The 16369-nt window shown below is 39.0% G+C and overlaps 1 protein-coding gene across 1 annotated transcript in view; it reads left to right on the forward strand.

Annotated features, from left to right (window-relative positions):
• The window catches only part of fxyd3 (FXYD domain containing ion transport regulator 3), a 13347-nt gene extending 4406 nt beyond the window's left edge, over positions 1 to 8941 (forward strand). Inside the window, exons 2-8 of the mRNA XM_016536372.1 lie at positions 5573 to 5623; positions 5823 to 5858; positions 5986 to 6009; positions 6130 to 6204; positions 7112 to 7148; positions 7255 to 7298; positions 8287 to 8941. Of these exons, the coding sequence (XP_016391858.1) occupies positions 5590 to 5623; positions 5823 to 5858; positions 5986 to 6009; positions 6130 to 6204; positions 7112 to 7148; positions 7255 to 7298; positions 8287 to 8306 (270 nt within the window). The 5' untranslated portion in view covers positions 5573 to 5589 and the 3' untranslated portion in view covers positions 8307 to 8941. The remainder of the gene's footprint in view (positions 1 to 5572; positions 5624 to 5822; positions 5859 to 5985; positions 6010 to 6129; positions 6205 to 7111; positions 7149 to 7254; positions 7299 to 8286) is intronic.
• The last annotated feature ends 7428 nt before the right edge of the window (positions 8942 to 16369 follow it).

Consider the following 16369-nt stretch of genomic DNA (forward strand, 5'->3'; position numbering starts at 1 on the left):
CACACACACACACACTGGCAAGCCAACGTGACCGTGCTCTATCACAAGACTTTCATTATTATCTCCATGCACCCAGGGTGATTCTGCCTGGCAGGAGGTGCCAAAACGTCTAAACCGAAAACAAGAACAGTGCGATGAAACGCTCTCTCATTTTCTTTCAGCTCTTTGTACAGTATAATGATTTAAAAAGCATTTCTAAGGCTCCCCTGAAACGATTGTAAAATACAAAGACAGCTTCTCTTGCCAGATTCTTGGCAGAATTATCTTTGCACTGCTTGGTACTGGATAAAGAGCTATCTCTATCTGCTATTTCACTTTGCCTATTGGATGTAGTAGACATTACAGAATGTTATGAGCCTACAAATTAGCGTACGTTTATATATATTATGCAACTTACAGAAACATTCACTATAATAAAAACACTAAAGGCCAAAACTGTCTGTCTCGAACGAGAAAATACGGAAGCGAAGTTCTGGTAGGCCAAACAGCGCAACTGCGAGCGTGACACACCACCAGTTCCCTGCATCAAATGATTGAATCAGCGTTTTTTAACGAATCGGCTGAAAATGATTTAATAACTCATTACAATAAACAAAAGACTGTCACATGTCGCCATCTAGCTACTAAAGAAACCACATAACCTGCAGACACTAAACATCGCCACAAAAAGCTGACAGTTTATGATAACCACGTCTGTCAACTCCAAAAAGGAACAAAATATTGACATAAAAGTAGCAGGGCCACAATTTTGAACTATATCCAAAATGTGCATAGACATTAGGGCAGGTTGAAAATTCTTTAAAAATCCTCTATTTGTGTTACACACAAAATAACAGCATAAACATTTGGAACCATATTTGAGAATCAGTAAATTATGACAGAATTGGTGCACTACTTCTTTAATAAACATGTGGAAGTGCCATCAGAGAAGCACCTGTTTGCAAATGTCATGTTCTGCATGCAGAATCTAATTTGACTTGATTTACATAAACAAACTGGTCAGGCTTCCATGATTAATCAAATGAAGAAGGCCTACTTTATAAATAAATTCAATACATAAAAAGTTGTTCATGACACAAAAAATGTGGCATGCATGTTTACAGGAAGATGGAAATGAGATAATTCATAGTCAAGATAATAGGGTATAAAACAGACGCAGGGATTTATTAAACCTCTCTGAAAAGCTCTAGATTAACCACTGCCTTGTTCACTGCTCACACTGACACAAACTGCTCTGCTGAAAGGCCTAAAATACTGGACTTTATTTTGTCTCAGCATGTCTCTGGGGAACCCATTATTTTTCCCCTTCTTTGCCACCATGGTTGGAAGCTGAAAGTGGAGATTGTTACATCATCTTGTGCTGGTAGGGATGGGCACAGCATTCCTTCTGGTCTCTCAGAGACGAAATGGAAAATCCTAGCTAAGCTCAAATGGTGCTCCAGCATGTTTCCACAGTGCACTTTTAATTATGATGTAGACATAAGTCAGCATCTACATCTGTCAGGTCATGTAAACCTCCAGCACTTTGAGAATGTGCTCAAAGGTAATCTTTTATATGAAAGGGTTTAGTGTTTTGACGCGTTTCCTGGCAGCTGTTTTGTTTGGTGTATGAATGTTTTGTTGCCGAGATGTTCCAGGCCTTTGCTGAAATTTGATCCAAGTCTGCTTTGTGTTCTCAGAGCTGATATTTGTTGCTCCAGTATGTTTAATCAGATCAGATGCATTGGCAGAGATTGTGATCATTTGATTTACCCCATTTTTGTTGATGTGAAGCTGGCAGAGGACAATAATTCAGACATTAAGGGGAATCATGTTATATTTAGAGCATAATGGATTAGAATGGATTGCAAAGCATAATGCGAATTAGCTCTCGTGAACGCAACAGATACACAATCTTCTTTTCGATCCTAACAGTATTATTTTCCTTGTTTAAATTTGAAAATCTTAAACTCACATTAACAATCCATTTTACATTAGTCAATCTGACTTATGTCAGAGAGAAAAAAGGATATTCAGTGAGAAAAAAATTTTGGGAGGGGCTTTTGAAAATTAATGGATCATAAAGTCCAGTGGCTGGAGTGGAGGAATTAAAAAATTAAGAGGGCTTTGTGACGTCAGCAAAAAAGAAAGTCATTTGAGAGGTGGAAGAAGTTATTTGTTTTTGATTAAAGCAACTGTAAAAGCCGCCTACAGTTAAGTGAGTGGAATTCACTGTCGTAAATATAGCACTGCCGAATTTGTTGCTGCCATAAAGCAGTCCGCCCTTTTTGCAGATTTTTGTACCAGCTAACCAAACTTCATAACCTCGGTTCCCTGAGATAAGGGAACAAGCGTTGTGTTGACACGCTTATGGGGAAACTCCTGTTTACTCTGATACTGAAGCCACATTTGTGACCAATGGCACTACAACCTGCCAAAAAGGGAGGAGCTGACCTCTATATAAGTCGGCTCTGAGCACCATTTCGTCAGAATCTTTCAACTGAAGCGACAGTCACTGATTTGCGTGCAGCCTTATAGCATGGCAGCCTACGCAACACTCATTACCTTATCTCAGGGAACCGAGGTCACGTTAGTAACTGGAGTGTTCCCTTTCGAACGGTCTCTCCCGTTGCGTTGACACGCTTATGGGGAAAGAGTCCAATAGCACCATGCTATAAGCAAGTGCAGAACAAAGCCGCTCTGCGAGCCCAGCCCTGTAAGCATGAGCCAATAATGAGACCCAAGCCATTTAGGCTGAAGACTACATAACATAACCCTCTCCACTTACAAAGGGGTTTAGGTAGAATTAAGCGGACAAAATCCGTGTCTACAGTCCAGGGATTTCCAAGTTATAAAACCTGGAGAAGGTAGACGGTGACGTCCGGCCAGCGGCTGCACAAATATCACCAATATAAATCCCGCTGGTCCAAGCCCAGGAGGAGGCCATTCCTTTGGTGGAGTGGGCCTTCACACCAACAGGGCACTGCAAGCCCGCTGAGGCATAAGCCAAGGCTATAGCATCCACTATCCAGCGAGATAACAGCGTAACCGGCAGCCCTTTAGAGCGGCCTCTGAAACACACCAAGAGCTGCTCTGAATGTCTAAACAGGCCAGAGCGTTCGACATACACTCTAAAAGCCCATACCAGGCAGAGTGGATTGGTACCCTGTTCACCATCCGGATTGGGTAACTCTAGAAGGGTGATGACTTGTGCTCTAAATGGAGTGGAGAGCACTTTCGGCACATAGCCGTGTCTCGGTTTAAGGACTACTCTACATTCGTTAGGCCCAAACTCAAGACAGGAAGCACTGACTGACTAGCTTGACCGATGCTAAAGCCAAAAGGAGGGTGGTCATAAGCGCCAGGGGCTGCAAGTCGGCCGACTGGAGTGGCTCAAAGGGAGGGTCCATTGGGTCCTGAGGACTACAGATAAGTACCAAGTCGGCACGGTATGAGGGCGAGGCGGATTCAATCTCCGAGCTCCCCTCAGAAAGTTAACGACTAAGTCGTTTCTGCGGACTGACTGGCCAGCCACGAGAGAATGATTCGCCGTGATGGCTGCCATATACACTTTGAGAGTGGAAGGGGTGCGCCCCTTATCCAGTAGCTCTTGTAGAAAGGTTAGCACGTGGGACACTTGGAGCTACATTTTCCCTGGACAGCATGTCTGCCCCCTGGTTCAGTCTGCCCGGCACATGAACTGCTCTCAGTGAGAGGAGTTTGCCCTGTGCCCATAAAAGGAGGCGTCGAGCCAACCTGTGAAGGGAGCATTCACCTGAGACCGCCTTGGTGATTGATATAGGCTACCACCGTCATTTTGTCCGAACGGACCAGGATATGGTGCCCCCTTAAGTCCGGCAGGAAGGTTTTTAAGGCCAGAATATCCGCCATCATGTTGAGGCAGTTGATGTGTAAGGGCTGCTCCAGATTTGACCAGGAGCCAGATGCCGGTCTGCCCTCATGCAGAGCTCGCCAACTCAAGTTGGAGGCATCTGTTGTGACCACTTTCCTTCTGCAGATCAGTCCCAATGGGATGCCTGATTGAAACAGGCAAGAGTTGTTCCAAGGGTCCGCGGCTCTGATGCAGCGGTGGGTTACCCTGAGATGAAAACATCCCAGGCACCAAGCGTGGGATGGGACATGGGCTTTGAGCCAGTACTGAAGGGTTCGCATGTTGAGCAGGCCCAGAGGGACCACAGAGGAAGCGGCCGACATGAGGCCGAGCATCCTCTGGAAAGTCTTGAGGGGACGTGAAGTCTCTAATTTGAATGATGCCACTAACCGCTGAACAGTCAAGAAGCGTTCCGGCATAATCCATGCCTGCATTCTGGCAGAATTGATAACTGTCCCCAGAAAGACCACTCGCTGGCTGGGAGACAATGAGCTAAATTGATTCTCAACCTAAGGCACTCCATTGTGGCTGAGCAGCAGCAACCTGTGAGCAATGAGTTCCCGTTCTGACCTGGCTAAAACCAGACAGCTGTTGAGGTAGTTCAAAATGTGGATTCCCATCTGTCTCAGAGGGGAAAGAGCCGTGTCTATGCACTTTGTAAAAGTGTGTGAGGCCATGGACAGTCTGAATACAGGACTGTGTACTAATAGGCCACACCCTCGAATGAGAATCTCAAAAACGGTCTGTGATGGGGGGCTATCTGGATGTGAAAGTAAGCGTCTTTCAGATCCACAGATCCGCACAGGGGCGGGGTACAGACATCTGTGGTAATGAGGAGAGGAGAAATGCTCTTTTGAGTATGTGCCGCAAATCGCCTTCTTTAATGAATGGAGAAGGGTGAGACTCATGCTCTCACAGTGAGTGCATGCCATCTCTGTGAGCCCAGCCTCTGCGTGGGCGTTGCCCAGACAGGCGATGCACTCACTGTGCCCATCTGCATCGTGCAGGGGTTCCCTGCACAAGCCACACTTGTGGCGCGACATTTGCAGCAATGTTGCTGGAAATTTGCTCAGAAATTTGCTCTTAGATGTGCCAGATGGCCACAGGGGAAGGCTTCTGGATTCTTCCGCTGCCGGGGGCTCCTTCTATGGTGGCGAGCAGCAGGCTGAGCTGAGCTTCTTCCTTCTTCCTTCATCGGCTTCTTGCTTGCAGAGTCAGCGAGGAGATGATTTTCATCACTGAAGGAGAAAAGTTGACAAAATAGTGCTAAGAGCTGACTTATATAGAGGTCGCCTCCTCCCCTTTTGGAGGATTGAAGCGCCATTGATTCGTGCAGCTACACGAATGTGAACAAATCAGGCTTCAGTATCAGGGAAACAGGAGTTTCCCCATAAGTGTGTGAATGCAATAGGAGAGACCGTTCAAAAGGGAAAAAGCCTTTCGCCTTATTAGAAGTCATTGCATCATCAGATTTGTTTTAAAACTGGTATTTCAAGGTAGAAACTTGCACACATTTTCTTTAACGGTTTCGAATATTTTTTTAAGATTTAATGATAGACTAATATTGATGCATCATGCATGCACAATAAGGCCTACAAAATGCTTTAACATATTAAATAGGAATAATTTTTGATTTAATATAGAGAAGGTGCATCTATGTTATTATTTTTTTTTCATGGCAAACCTAATTTTGTATTGCAGGTTAAATCCATTCTATCATGATGAAGACTTTGGCACTAGTTTTCTTGACATGTGAGTATTTTTGACTGGTGCAAAAAACATTGCTTGTTGTCATGTCTCTTACTAACCTTTAGTGAACTGTAAAGGCATTGTAGGTGCATTAAGTTTATGGAGCACAAGTAACTATAAATAATTACCCCTTTCAAAAACTCATGTGAACGCACACTAATATACTATACTATGTTGCTAATATACTATATTACTTTTGTAGTTTTGTCCCTTGTGTTGGCAGAAGGTCAGCAGACAAGTAAGAAATTTCACATTTCAATTATTTCTGTTCTTTCTTTTTCTGTTTTCATCCTTGTGATCAAATATTATTACACAATGTTACATGCATTTTTTTAATGCTTTTTTTTGTGGTTTGGATTTTGCAGCAGAGGAAGACCCCTTCTCTTTTGGTTAGTTGCACACATCTTTTAGTTTGAACCTCCCATCCATAATCCATCATAATACTCTAGGAGTTCTCAATATCATCTTTCAAATTTTCTTTGATTGTTATTCATTCTGTCTCACACTAGATTATCACAGACTTCGGGTCGGAGGTCTGATCTTGGCAGCAGTTCTGTGTTTGATTGGCATCACTATTCTCCTAAGTGAGTGTGTGCTTTTCAGTTTTACAAATAACAGATTTTAATTTGATCAATGCTCAGACAAGCTGAGTAACATATACCTAGGTTATATAAAGGGTGCATATACTGTGTGTGTGTGTGTGTGTGTGTGTGTGGGTGTGGGTGTGTGTGTGTGTATATATATATATATATATCTTATCTATATATATCTTTTATGTCATCGTTTATAGGCCTATATATTTTTATATTTATACATTTATTTTATATCTTGTACTAAAATGAACGTACTAAATCATGTTACATAGTTCCACCAATAGAGTGTCATTAAATCATTCAACCAATTTCACGGAATCATTAAGAAACTAATCACCGCTACTGTGTCTTTCATCGGTTCTGTTTTGGATTTGTTTAGAACTACTTAACAATTTTTATTTATTGTAACTGTCAATATAGACCTATTGTGTCTAAAATGTAAGTTACTCAATATTGACACATTGAATCATTCAAAAAATTCCACCAAATCATCAAGAAACAAACATCACTTGTTTGTTGCAGTGATTCTGTTTTGGCTTTGTATAGGACTTTTGTAACTATTTGTATTCGTTTTAACTGGCAATATTGTGTTTAAAATGTAAGTTACACAGTATTAACTTCTTGTTTATTGAATTGACTAATTAGTAATGGAGGCTTGGATGCATATTTTGAACCATCAACAGCAGACACTGAATCCTTAAAAAGCACACATTGGATTGTCCTCATTTATTTACATAGTCTGTTAATCTGACAATATTCAGACGCGCTGAAATATACAATAACTTTTGCTTGTGTGCTCAGATTCATGTTTTTCTTTTTTGCATCTTGAGGTTAAATGTGACTTTGACATATTTTTGTTTTTGTTTGAAAAACATCCTGTGTTCTGTCATTATTACAGGTGGCCACTGCAGATGCAAATTCAATCAGGACAAGAGGTATAAAGAGAATACATTTTTAAGTTTTACATTATTTTGTTTTACATTTATGTGCATCAAAGAATAGAAACTGTGTAGTTCTAACCGCACAGCTCTCTTTTGACAGGAGGAGGACAGGAAGTAACGCTCAAGCGATGCTCAACGACACAGGTATGACCGCCATCATCTACCTGTGCTGTTTACAACCAATAAACCAGTAAAATGAAGCCAGTGCTGGTATAAATCAGCACTCTCCCCTCAAGTTCCCTTATAAAACACTATAAACCTGTGTGGCCTGATGGCCATGTGAAATCCATCTGCTAATTATTGCTGTGCCAGTGCCCCTGTGATGCAGTGGGATACAGTGGGTCTGTGCTCAGTGGTGGGCCCATACATGGTTTCCAGGATGAGTCATACATTCTCCCTTGGGTGTATTTACATTCCATGATCCCTGAGGGTGGGGTTGGGGAAACAGGATACAAAGATGTGCTATGTAAATATTGTATTGTTTGTCTATAGTATAGAATAAAAGAATTAGAACGGAGTTAAAAACTTCTGCTAATTAAAGTTTAAATTATTTAAAGGGGTGTCAAATTGTCCTTGATCTTTTGAGATTAAAGAGTTCATTGTACAATGGACACATGCAGACCTCAAAATGTTCCATTGAAAATGTTTTATTTTTTCCTAATGAAGCTGCAAAAAAAATATTTTGTAGTTCTGCAACTTTCTGATTTCAGACAGATGAATTGACATGAAAAACTAAATTAGGAATTTGGACATTGCGACAATATAACAAAAGCGGATATCAAGGGTAAAAATAAAAGAAAGTAAATAAACTAAGTGTTATAATTATTATTTTATTCAGTTTTTCACCTATAAAGATAATTTAAAATCACTAAAATTGAAAAAATATATGAAAAAATAAAATCATTTTATTTACAAATACATATACATTTAAATGTAATAATAATAATAATAATACAAAAGTAAACAAAAAAAGATAAAATAAATAAATGTGATAATAAAGATAACATTTTATATTTATATTCATTTAAAAAAAGAATGTATGAAAAATATAAAATATGACCCCGATTGATAAACTATTGTATTTCATATCATGAACATGTACATTTTACTTTGAATAATTTCTGTTTTTCAGCAAGGGCCAGTGAATGCTAAAAACCTGCTGACTGACCTGAACCAGTCAGAAGAGATGGTCCGCCTTTATCCCATGTGCTGGTTTATCAGAGAAACCATTTCTCTTTAAGACGAGGAACCTGATACGAAGGTTTTCTGTGTTTTCACTGCCTATCTGCTCGAGAGGAAGGTGCAAATCCATATACCGTTTTTTTTTATGCCAGATGTGTCTTTTTAATATCATTTAATATAAATTGATTACCAAAAAAATTAATGTAAATTGTTTTTTATCCTGTCAGTAATTGTATTAAATTATGTTGGATGTAGGCATGTAAGGGAAGGCTTTCAATGGCAGTGTACTGAATCAGTCTCATAAAGAAACTTTTAGCCAAATATTACTGTAAGCTGTAGTGAATCCATCCAATAATATTACACTGTTGCATTCTGTGTGAAGTAGTTTACTGTTCAAACTAGCTTTGGTGTTGAGTAACTAGTTAAAAAACAAACATGAAAAGATCACGCTATCATATTTACATTGCAATATTGTCATGTGCTTGATTTATTTTCATTTCCAGACTATTCATCACAGACATGCTAGTAGTATTAAGAGTTTATTTTTATCTGTTGTGTGAAAAAAAGTCAAACATACACTAAAATAAACTAAAAGACACAAAAAACACCTGTATCAATGTTTTCTGTTCTCTGTCTCCAGCTGACTGACAGCCTGATGTTTAGATGAGCACAAGATTTGTGTGGATTTTGCATGATTAAGGCAAGCATCAGACAAGAATTTAGCTATATCATTTGACCTGTTATTTCTCACATCCTTTTCATGCATGTGAAATGTTTTTAAGAAGCTATTCAGCTGAAGCTAGATAAATGTGACTGGGAGAATAATGGTTGGGGCAGCTAAAAAAGACAAAATTTACTCAATAGCGCCCTCTACTCACTGATATTTTTAAGGCATTACACAGGAACTAGTTTTTATTCATTTTTTAAATCAGTTTTAAATTTTATATTTTTCTTTTTATTTTAGTTAGAGTTTTAGTAGGCTACATCAAAAGTTAAACTAAATTAAAATGACAAATGTTGCCTTGGCAACTAGCTGAAATAAGTTTTTTTATATATTTTATTTAAACTAATATATTGTAAGTAATATATTGTAAGTAATTTTAATGGTTTTTACGTTTTATTTCCATTTTAGTTTTAGTTAACTATAATAACTCTGGCTGTAAGAACAGAACCATAATTATTTTTTTCACACCATTGAAAGAAGATAATCTTGATGCTATTAATCATCATACATTTTTAAAAAATTTTTGCAAACTGTTTATAACATGGAAGAATAGAGGTGTTGCATGGTTGGAGTGTTTTGTTTAAGAGGAAACAGTTAATAAAAAAAGTGGGGGAAAAAGTTGACCACATCAGAGAAAATACTGGAAATTGCCTAAAATGCCTAGTTTTGTATAAATGTTGTTGCAGTTTGAATTATGTTTGCATATATTGTTGTGGAGAACCACAACTTTGGTGATCTATTTTTTCTGTGTGCATAACCTGAATGCAGTCTAGATGCATGCAAACTCTCACTGGCATGAGGTGGTTTTGGGTTAGGTGTTTCTCGCTATGATTTTAGAGATATGAAACCTCAGGGTTAGAGCTGGTTTACCACCTCATTGTCATAAACAAATCTGTTATCATCCCCCACTTTCTTCAAAGACGTCACAAAGGAAGTGGAGGATATTGTGGATTTTCCAAAGAAATAAGCTTGAAAAGATTATTCAGTTTTTAGAGGTTGGACTGTTGAATAACTGTGATTTCTGCGGTGGCTAATGGAAAGTTTTGCTTGCATACTTTCATACGATGAACAGTATTTTGGTTGCCATGTACAATGTCAATGTAAAATCCAATGAGAATGATCAATGTAAAATCCTGAAGCAAAACCAGTTGAGAGCTGCTCAATATAGGCCTATTGCTTAAAAGCAAGCAGTAGTATTAAACATGAAAAACAGTGTCAGTGTGACATTTCATCAAAAGCAAATCTTAATTTGCTACTTTAAGGCTCCAGTTTTTACATCTCACCTCCAAGGACTCGACCATGGACTCGACAGACAAAATGAACCCAGAGAAGAGGCTTGTTCGAGATGCATCGGCGCTGCGCAGACCGATCGGCGTATGACATCAAAGTACCGCGAGAGCAATTCAAAAGCTTAAAAAGTCGTCTGGTCTCCAATCGCTCTCGCGGTACTTTGATGTCATACGCCGATCAGTTCCGCGAGAAAGAAGGCGGAACCTCAGCGCACATCTCCTATGACGTAATCGTCACGGACAAATGGTTGTACGAAGGTGTTTTGCAGCCGGAACAAACTTTTGCGGAAAGTTCACTTTGGCAAGCCGTTTCGAACCCCCAAAACAAACACAAAACGAATTTAGTTTTGGCCGGATTTTGTTCGAAATGACGTCACATCAGTTCGTTCTTCGATTTCGCTAATTTGGAGTAGAAGTCAAAGCAGGGCCGGAGTGGGAGTCAATAGGCTTGTTTGAGATGAGCAAAATCTGCGCAGAACCGATCACCGGTGATCACCGCGAGATGCATGCCGGTTAGAAAAGTGTCCGATTTATGTCCGACTGGCTCTGATGTCATGCTGACGTGTGCCAAAAAACTCTGGTTTTTGTGTCTTGGCTGTGTCGGATTGAGCAGTCAAGCGCAGTTGCTCTCCACCGACTGCGCTGATCAAAAGCAGAAATAATTTTAATGTCATAAAAAAAAAAAAGTAATAGGCCTGAGTAAATTGTACCATTATAAAATCATGACTGAACAAGTAGTAATTTAAGAGGTGAAAATACTGTGAAATTACATAGCCTACATACAAATGGCAAGAAATTTGAAAGCATAACAACTGAACGTCTATGAAACGTCTATGCACTTAAATTTTTTGAACTAAAATGGCTATTATTGCTACCATATAGCCTATGAATGAATGAAAATTCATATTTTTCAGTTAAAGAAAACTTGTGGGCTGAGTGTGGGCTGCTACTTCAATAAAATGAGGTCCAAGTTTAAGAATGCTCTAGAAGTTACATTTTAAAAAATGTATTTTCCCCTCTATTTAACAGCCTTAACTTACAATAGTGAAAGACGTCTCCCCTCAGGTAGATTAAATGTTTTCCTGCCTTGCTAAATTTTGGGCTCATGATCAATAAATTGCATTCGCCCAAACTGATTTGCCAAAATCAAATCGCGGACGTAAGCGCGAGTCCTGCTCGCTCGCTCTGAAACAGGAGCAGCCGGCAGAGGATTCTGCTTGGTCTTAAAGCCTTCAACTAACGGCTACGTTCACAAATAAAACAATATTGTGCGCAAAAATAATGATTAATTATAAATTGAGAATTTGTTATTCATATGGTCTGGTGGTCATATGGCATATGCCTGCGAATACGGAACAAACTGTGTTATAGCTTGCATACGGGACGCTTCGTTGATGCCTTAAATACGGGCATCTATATTTCAACCCCATAGCAGTGGCATGACAGTACCGGCCCTCGCGGCCAAAAAACAGACCGGCCCACCGGGAAGAATTCTAACCTGCGATTAAAACCTCCATCTACGATTAATTTTCTCCGCCATGATGGATTCGCCATTGCAATTAAACAGCAACAATGTTAATATTCCTTCATTATACCTCTTTGCTGACTACCAAACTCTCTTTCTGACATAAGTTGATCTTGTCGATAAAGGAAATAAACTTGTAAAATATCTGCCATTTTAATAAACTAGAGAGACCATTATTCAAACGGCTGATCAAGCAAGCGACGAATTTAGGCAGTATAGACCTATTTCTGATTTATTTTCTTTGTCTTACGCCGAGATGCACCGAGATGATTGACGTATTCATATCCCGGACTCGATAGCAGACGCAAATTTACTATGGGTTACCAAGACCCTCACAATCTAGAACACCGGCTCAGTGCGCTTTAATCTTCATTTTTATTTGTAATAAACTCCTCTCCGAGACCTCACGACACACCCTCTGTTGTTTTCTTTGTTTAATCAGCCACATAATTGTAATTGTAGGTGCACTTTATTTCATTTAAACCTCGAGAGACCATTATTCAAACGGCTGATCAAGCAAGCGACGAATTTAGGCAGTATAGACCTATTTCTGATTTATTTTCTTTGTCTTACGCCGAGATGCACCGAGATGATTGACGTATTCATATCCCGGACTCGATAGCAGACGCAAATTTACTATGGGTTACCAAGACCCTCACAATCTAGAACACCGGCTCAGTGCGCTTTAATCTTCATTTTTATTTGTAATAAACTCCTCTCCGAGACCTCACGACACACCCTCTGTTGTTTTCTTTGTTTAATCAGCCACATAATTGTAATTGTAGGAACACTTTATTTCATTTAAACCTCCTCACCTGTACATTTAAAATTAATCCCTAATTGAGATTTAAATCTGAGTTTAAAGTTATGGAGCAACATGATTAAAGTTAATCTATCTTAAATATAAATTAAATCCAGGATCAAGATGATGGTTTAAATGTAAACCTGCTTATTTTTAAACAAGGTTTAAAGTTTGGTGCAACAGAAGATAAACCTTCATTTAATCTAGATTTAAGATTAATCCTTATTGGTGCAACCCACCCCTAGGTCTATATAATATTCACATAGGGGACATATTTTATTAGCCCTACAGTTAAAGCATGAAATACTATTTAAACCTATAACATTTTACATAACATTTACCTATTTTATTTCACAATTCTGACTTTTCTTCTTGCAAATGCAAGTTTATCTCCTAGTTCGAACTTTATATCTTGATTCAACTCAACAATTGCGAGTTTGTCAATTCTGAGGAAAAAAAGCCAGAATTATATACTCATAATTCTGATTATAAACTCATGATTCTGAGCCGAGGGAAAAGGAAAGAATGACGAGTTGATTTTTCTTACCAGAATCGTGAGATATAATCTTGGAATTTAAAGGGGGGAAAAAAGTAAGAATTTTGAAATATAAACTCAAATTTACCCTTTTTATTCTTTTATTCCATGGCTTGCATAGACTGCAACATTAAAAATGGCATTTTCTGCCACCAGTTAGGCTCCGCCCACACACAAAAAACAATCATTTACGTTTACATTTACATTTAGTCATTTAGCAGACGCTTTTATCCAAAGCGACTTACAATTGGGGGATCCATAAAGCGATTCTTCTTAAAGAGGCAAACAGATACAGGAAGTGCTTGTAATACCAAGTTTTTAGACGTTGTTCAAATAAGTACAAGCTAGAAAGAGAAGGAATAAATAAAGAGACCCAGTGAAGAGAGGGCAGACAGGAGGATCTGATGATTGACAGTGTCAAAAGCAGCAGATAGATCCAGCAGAATAAGAGCTGATGATTTGGAATCAGCTTTTGCAATCCGCAAGGCTTCCGTGACTGACAGTAGCGCAGTCTCAGTTGAATGGCCACTCCTGAAACCTGACTGCTAGCATCCAGCATCCAGCAATCACTATTTGCAAACACTGAAATTAATCTATATGGGCCAATTGTGACAAACTGTGGGCCTGTTCCCAACCCACAGACGAGCCACAAACACTCTTTAATATGTTCTACATTTCATATATTTATATAAAATATATTCGACATAAAAAAAACAAACAGAAAAACATACCTAATGCAGAAAAGCCGCCTCTTTTTCTGAATTGCATAGATGACCACTGTCTTTCTTTCACTATCTCTTCTCTTCTGATAGTTTTTCAGTCAAATCGTTCTCTATGTGCAATAAAAAAAGATCTGAGAATCTGTGCCACTGAAGATCGGAGCCAGATTCTCCTCATAACTGAGAAACTTTCTGATGTAGCCGAACCAATGGGCAGCGTGAGTGCAAACTGCAGTAGTCTGAAAAAGTTTGGATATTTGTCCTTCGGTAGCCTACTTCATCTTTAAGTTTCTCAAGAGTAGCCTAATCGGCGATGCGATCGCACATTTCACAAGATCCACTTCAGCCGTCAAACCGAGGGTGAATCTTAAAGGGGTCATATAATGCTACATGCACTTTTACAAGTTGTTTGAACTGAAATGTGTGTTGGCAGTGTGTGTACACAACCACCCTAAAATGATAAAAATCCACCCACTGGTTTTTTGTTAATCTACTAAATTCTTTACCCTTTCTCAAATCAAGCCGATCTCAGATGCCTGTCTGTGTGACGTCATACAGACAGGCCCCTCCCACGATAGTTTCATTGACAGTAGCGTTCCAGCACAGACTGGACTGGTGTCTTACCTTAGACCCGCCCTGAGTGAGCTGTCATCAGTCCGCCATTGTTTCACCGCTGAAGCAGTTGTAGACAAGAATGACTCCTAAGCGATTGAGGTCTTCTGTTGTTGGATGTAATAATGAACATAGCAGTCGTCGTTTACTCCCGACATCTGAGCCGCTGAAGACGCAGTGGATTATGTTTGTTTTTGAATGCGGAATGCATTCACATGCGCCCCCCGATCTACATAAATGCGTCTCTGTTCGCGCGAATCATTCGTGATCCAGCTTCACCTACAGAAGAAGTGAGTGTAAGGTTTTTTTAACGAATCTTGCAAATCGCCTTTCCAAATAATGTGCTAATTAGCAAGTTTCACAATGAATGCAGCTAAAGTAAACAGTCTCTCTGAGAGCGTACAGTATAAAAGCTTTTACTGTTCTAAAAACACAGATTTGTGGCTATTATTGGAATTGAAAAGGTTAGAATAATCCCGAAACACACGTGATAGTTGTCATGCGGTGAATCTGGCCAATCGTGAAATGGCTGTGTCGTCATCAGCGCTCCTGCAGTCGCTCTGAAAAAGCTGCGCCAGCTGAGTCAGCCGGCTGCTCTCGAAACGCTATCGCGGTACTTTCATGCCACACGTGACAGTGACGTAGCGTCGGCGCCGGTTCAAGTCGGACAAAATTTCTAACCGGCATGCACTGCTTCAAGTCAGCCGCCGATCGGTTTGCGCGGCGCGGCATGAAGTCGAACGCACCTATTCTAATATACTGATTTGCTGCTCAAGAAACATTTCTATTTCTATTCAGTATAATAATCACAATGACAAAAAAACAACAACAAAAAAAAACAGTATACACATACTGTCAAAACACATCATTACATCGTTTTTATTTTGGGAGGTATACGTACAGTAATTATTGTCTGACAAGAGTAAAATATGTTGGTGAATTGATATGATCTGTCACCTGTCTTTGATTTACACTTTAGTTTAGAAACTATTTTCACTCAAAAAATTGCCAAGAGATTTCACAACTAATTATAAAGAAATAGCAAGTAACACAATTGAATTAAATATACATTTTTGGAGTATAAAGATTGAAATAGTATTTTCTTGTAAAAAGTACATCAATATTTTTGGTTTTATTTACATTTATTTATGTTTTTGTAAAAGGAGTCTGGTATGTGCTAGTAATTCATGGACACTGATGGTTTAACCTGAAAAGTTGTTATAATTTTTTTTTACACTTTTCCTCTTCCATTGTTCCTTAAAAAAATTATAGGTTTTTTTAGGGATTTTGTCCTTGGTTTAAACAGTGCAAGGTTTTTTTAAGCACCTGACCTCAAAATAACTTATTTTAATGTGTTTATCACTTATTTAAATAAATTATAAAATGAAAGTTATGTCATAGGCCACATTTTTTATTTTGACCCTTATTGTGAGAACTTGACATGCACTGGTGCTGTACTAGCTGATTTTGATTATTATTACTTATTTTGGAAATGGAAGGTAATCTTTACCAAGTAGGTCAACTGCATGCAAGCAGGTTTTTCACTTCGACTTAACCTCAGACACAAAACCGTTGTGTTTTTTCATGTTTCTTATACGTGCATCATGTCAGATGCATACCTTTGGAAAGTACTCCAGTGCAGCATGGAAAACCACAATGCTGAAGGTGCTTTATTAAGCTGAGCTCAAACCAGCATTTGCAGAGAGCAATGCAAATATGTGTACATATAATGAATAAGGACTGTTGAGAGTGTATCAATATAGGAAAACAAAGCCAAAACCTGGACATTGTAGGCAATTTAGAAATCCTGGCTAGGGCAGCTAATAG

Source organism: Sinocyclocheilus rhinocerous, unplaced genomic scaffold (genome assembly GCF_001515625.1).
Source record: "Sinocyclocheilus rhinocerous isolate Xijiao unplaced genomic scaffold, SAMN03320098_v1.1 scaffold5, whole genome shotgun sequence".
In the NCBI taxonomy this organism is placed as follows: domain Eukaryota; kingdom Metazoa; phylum Chordata; class Actinopteri; order Cypriniformes; family Cyprinidae; genus Sinocyclocheilus; species Sinocyclocheilus rhinocerous.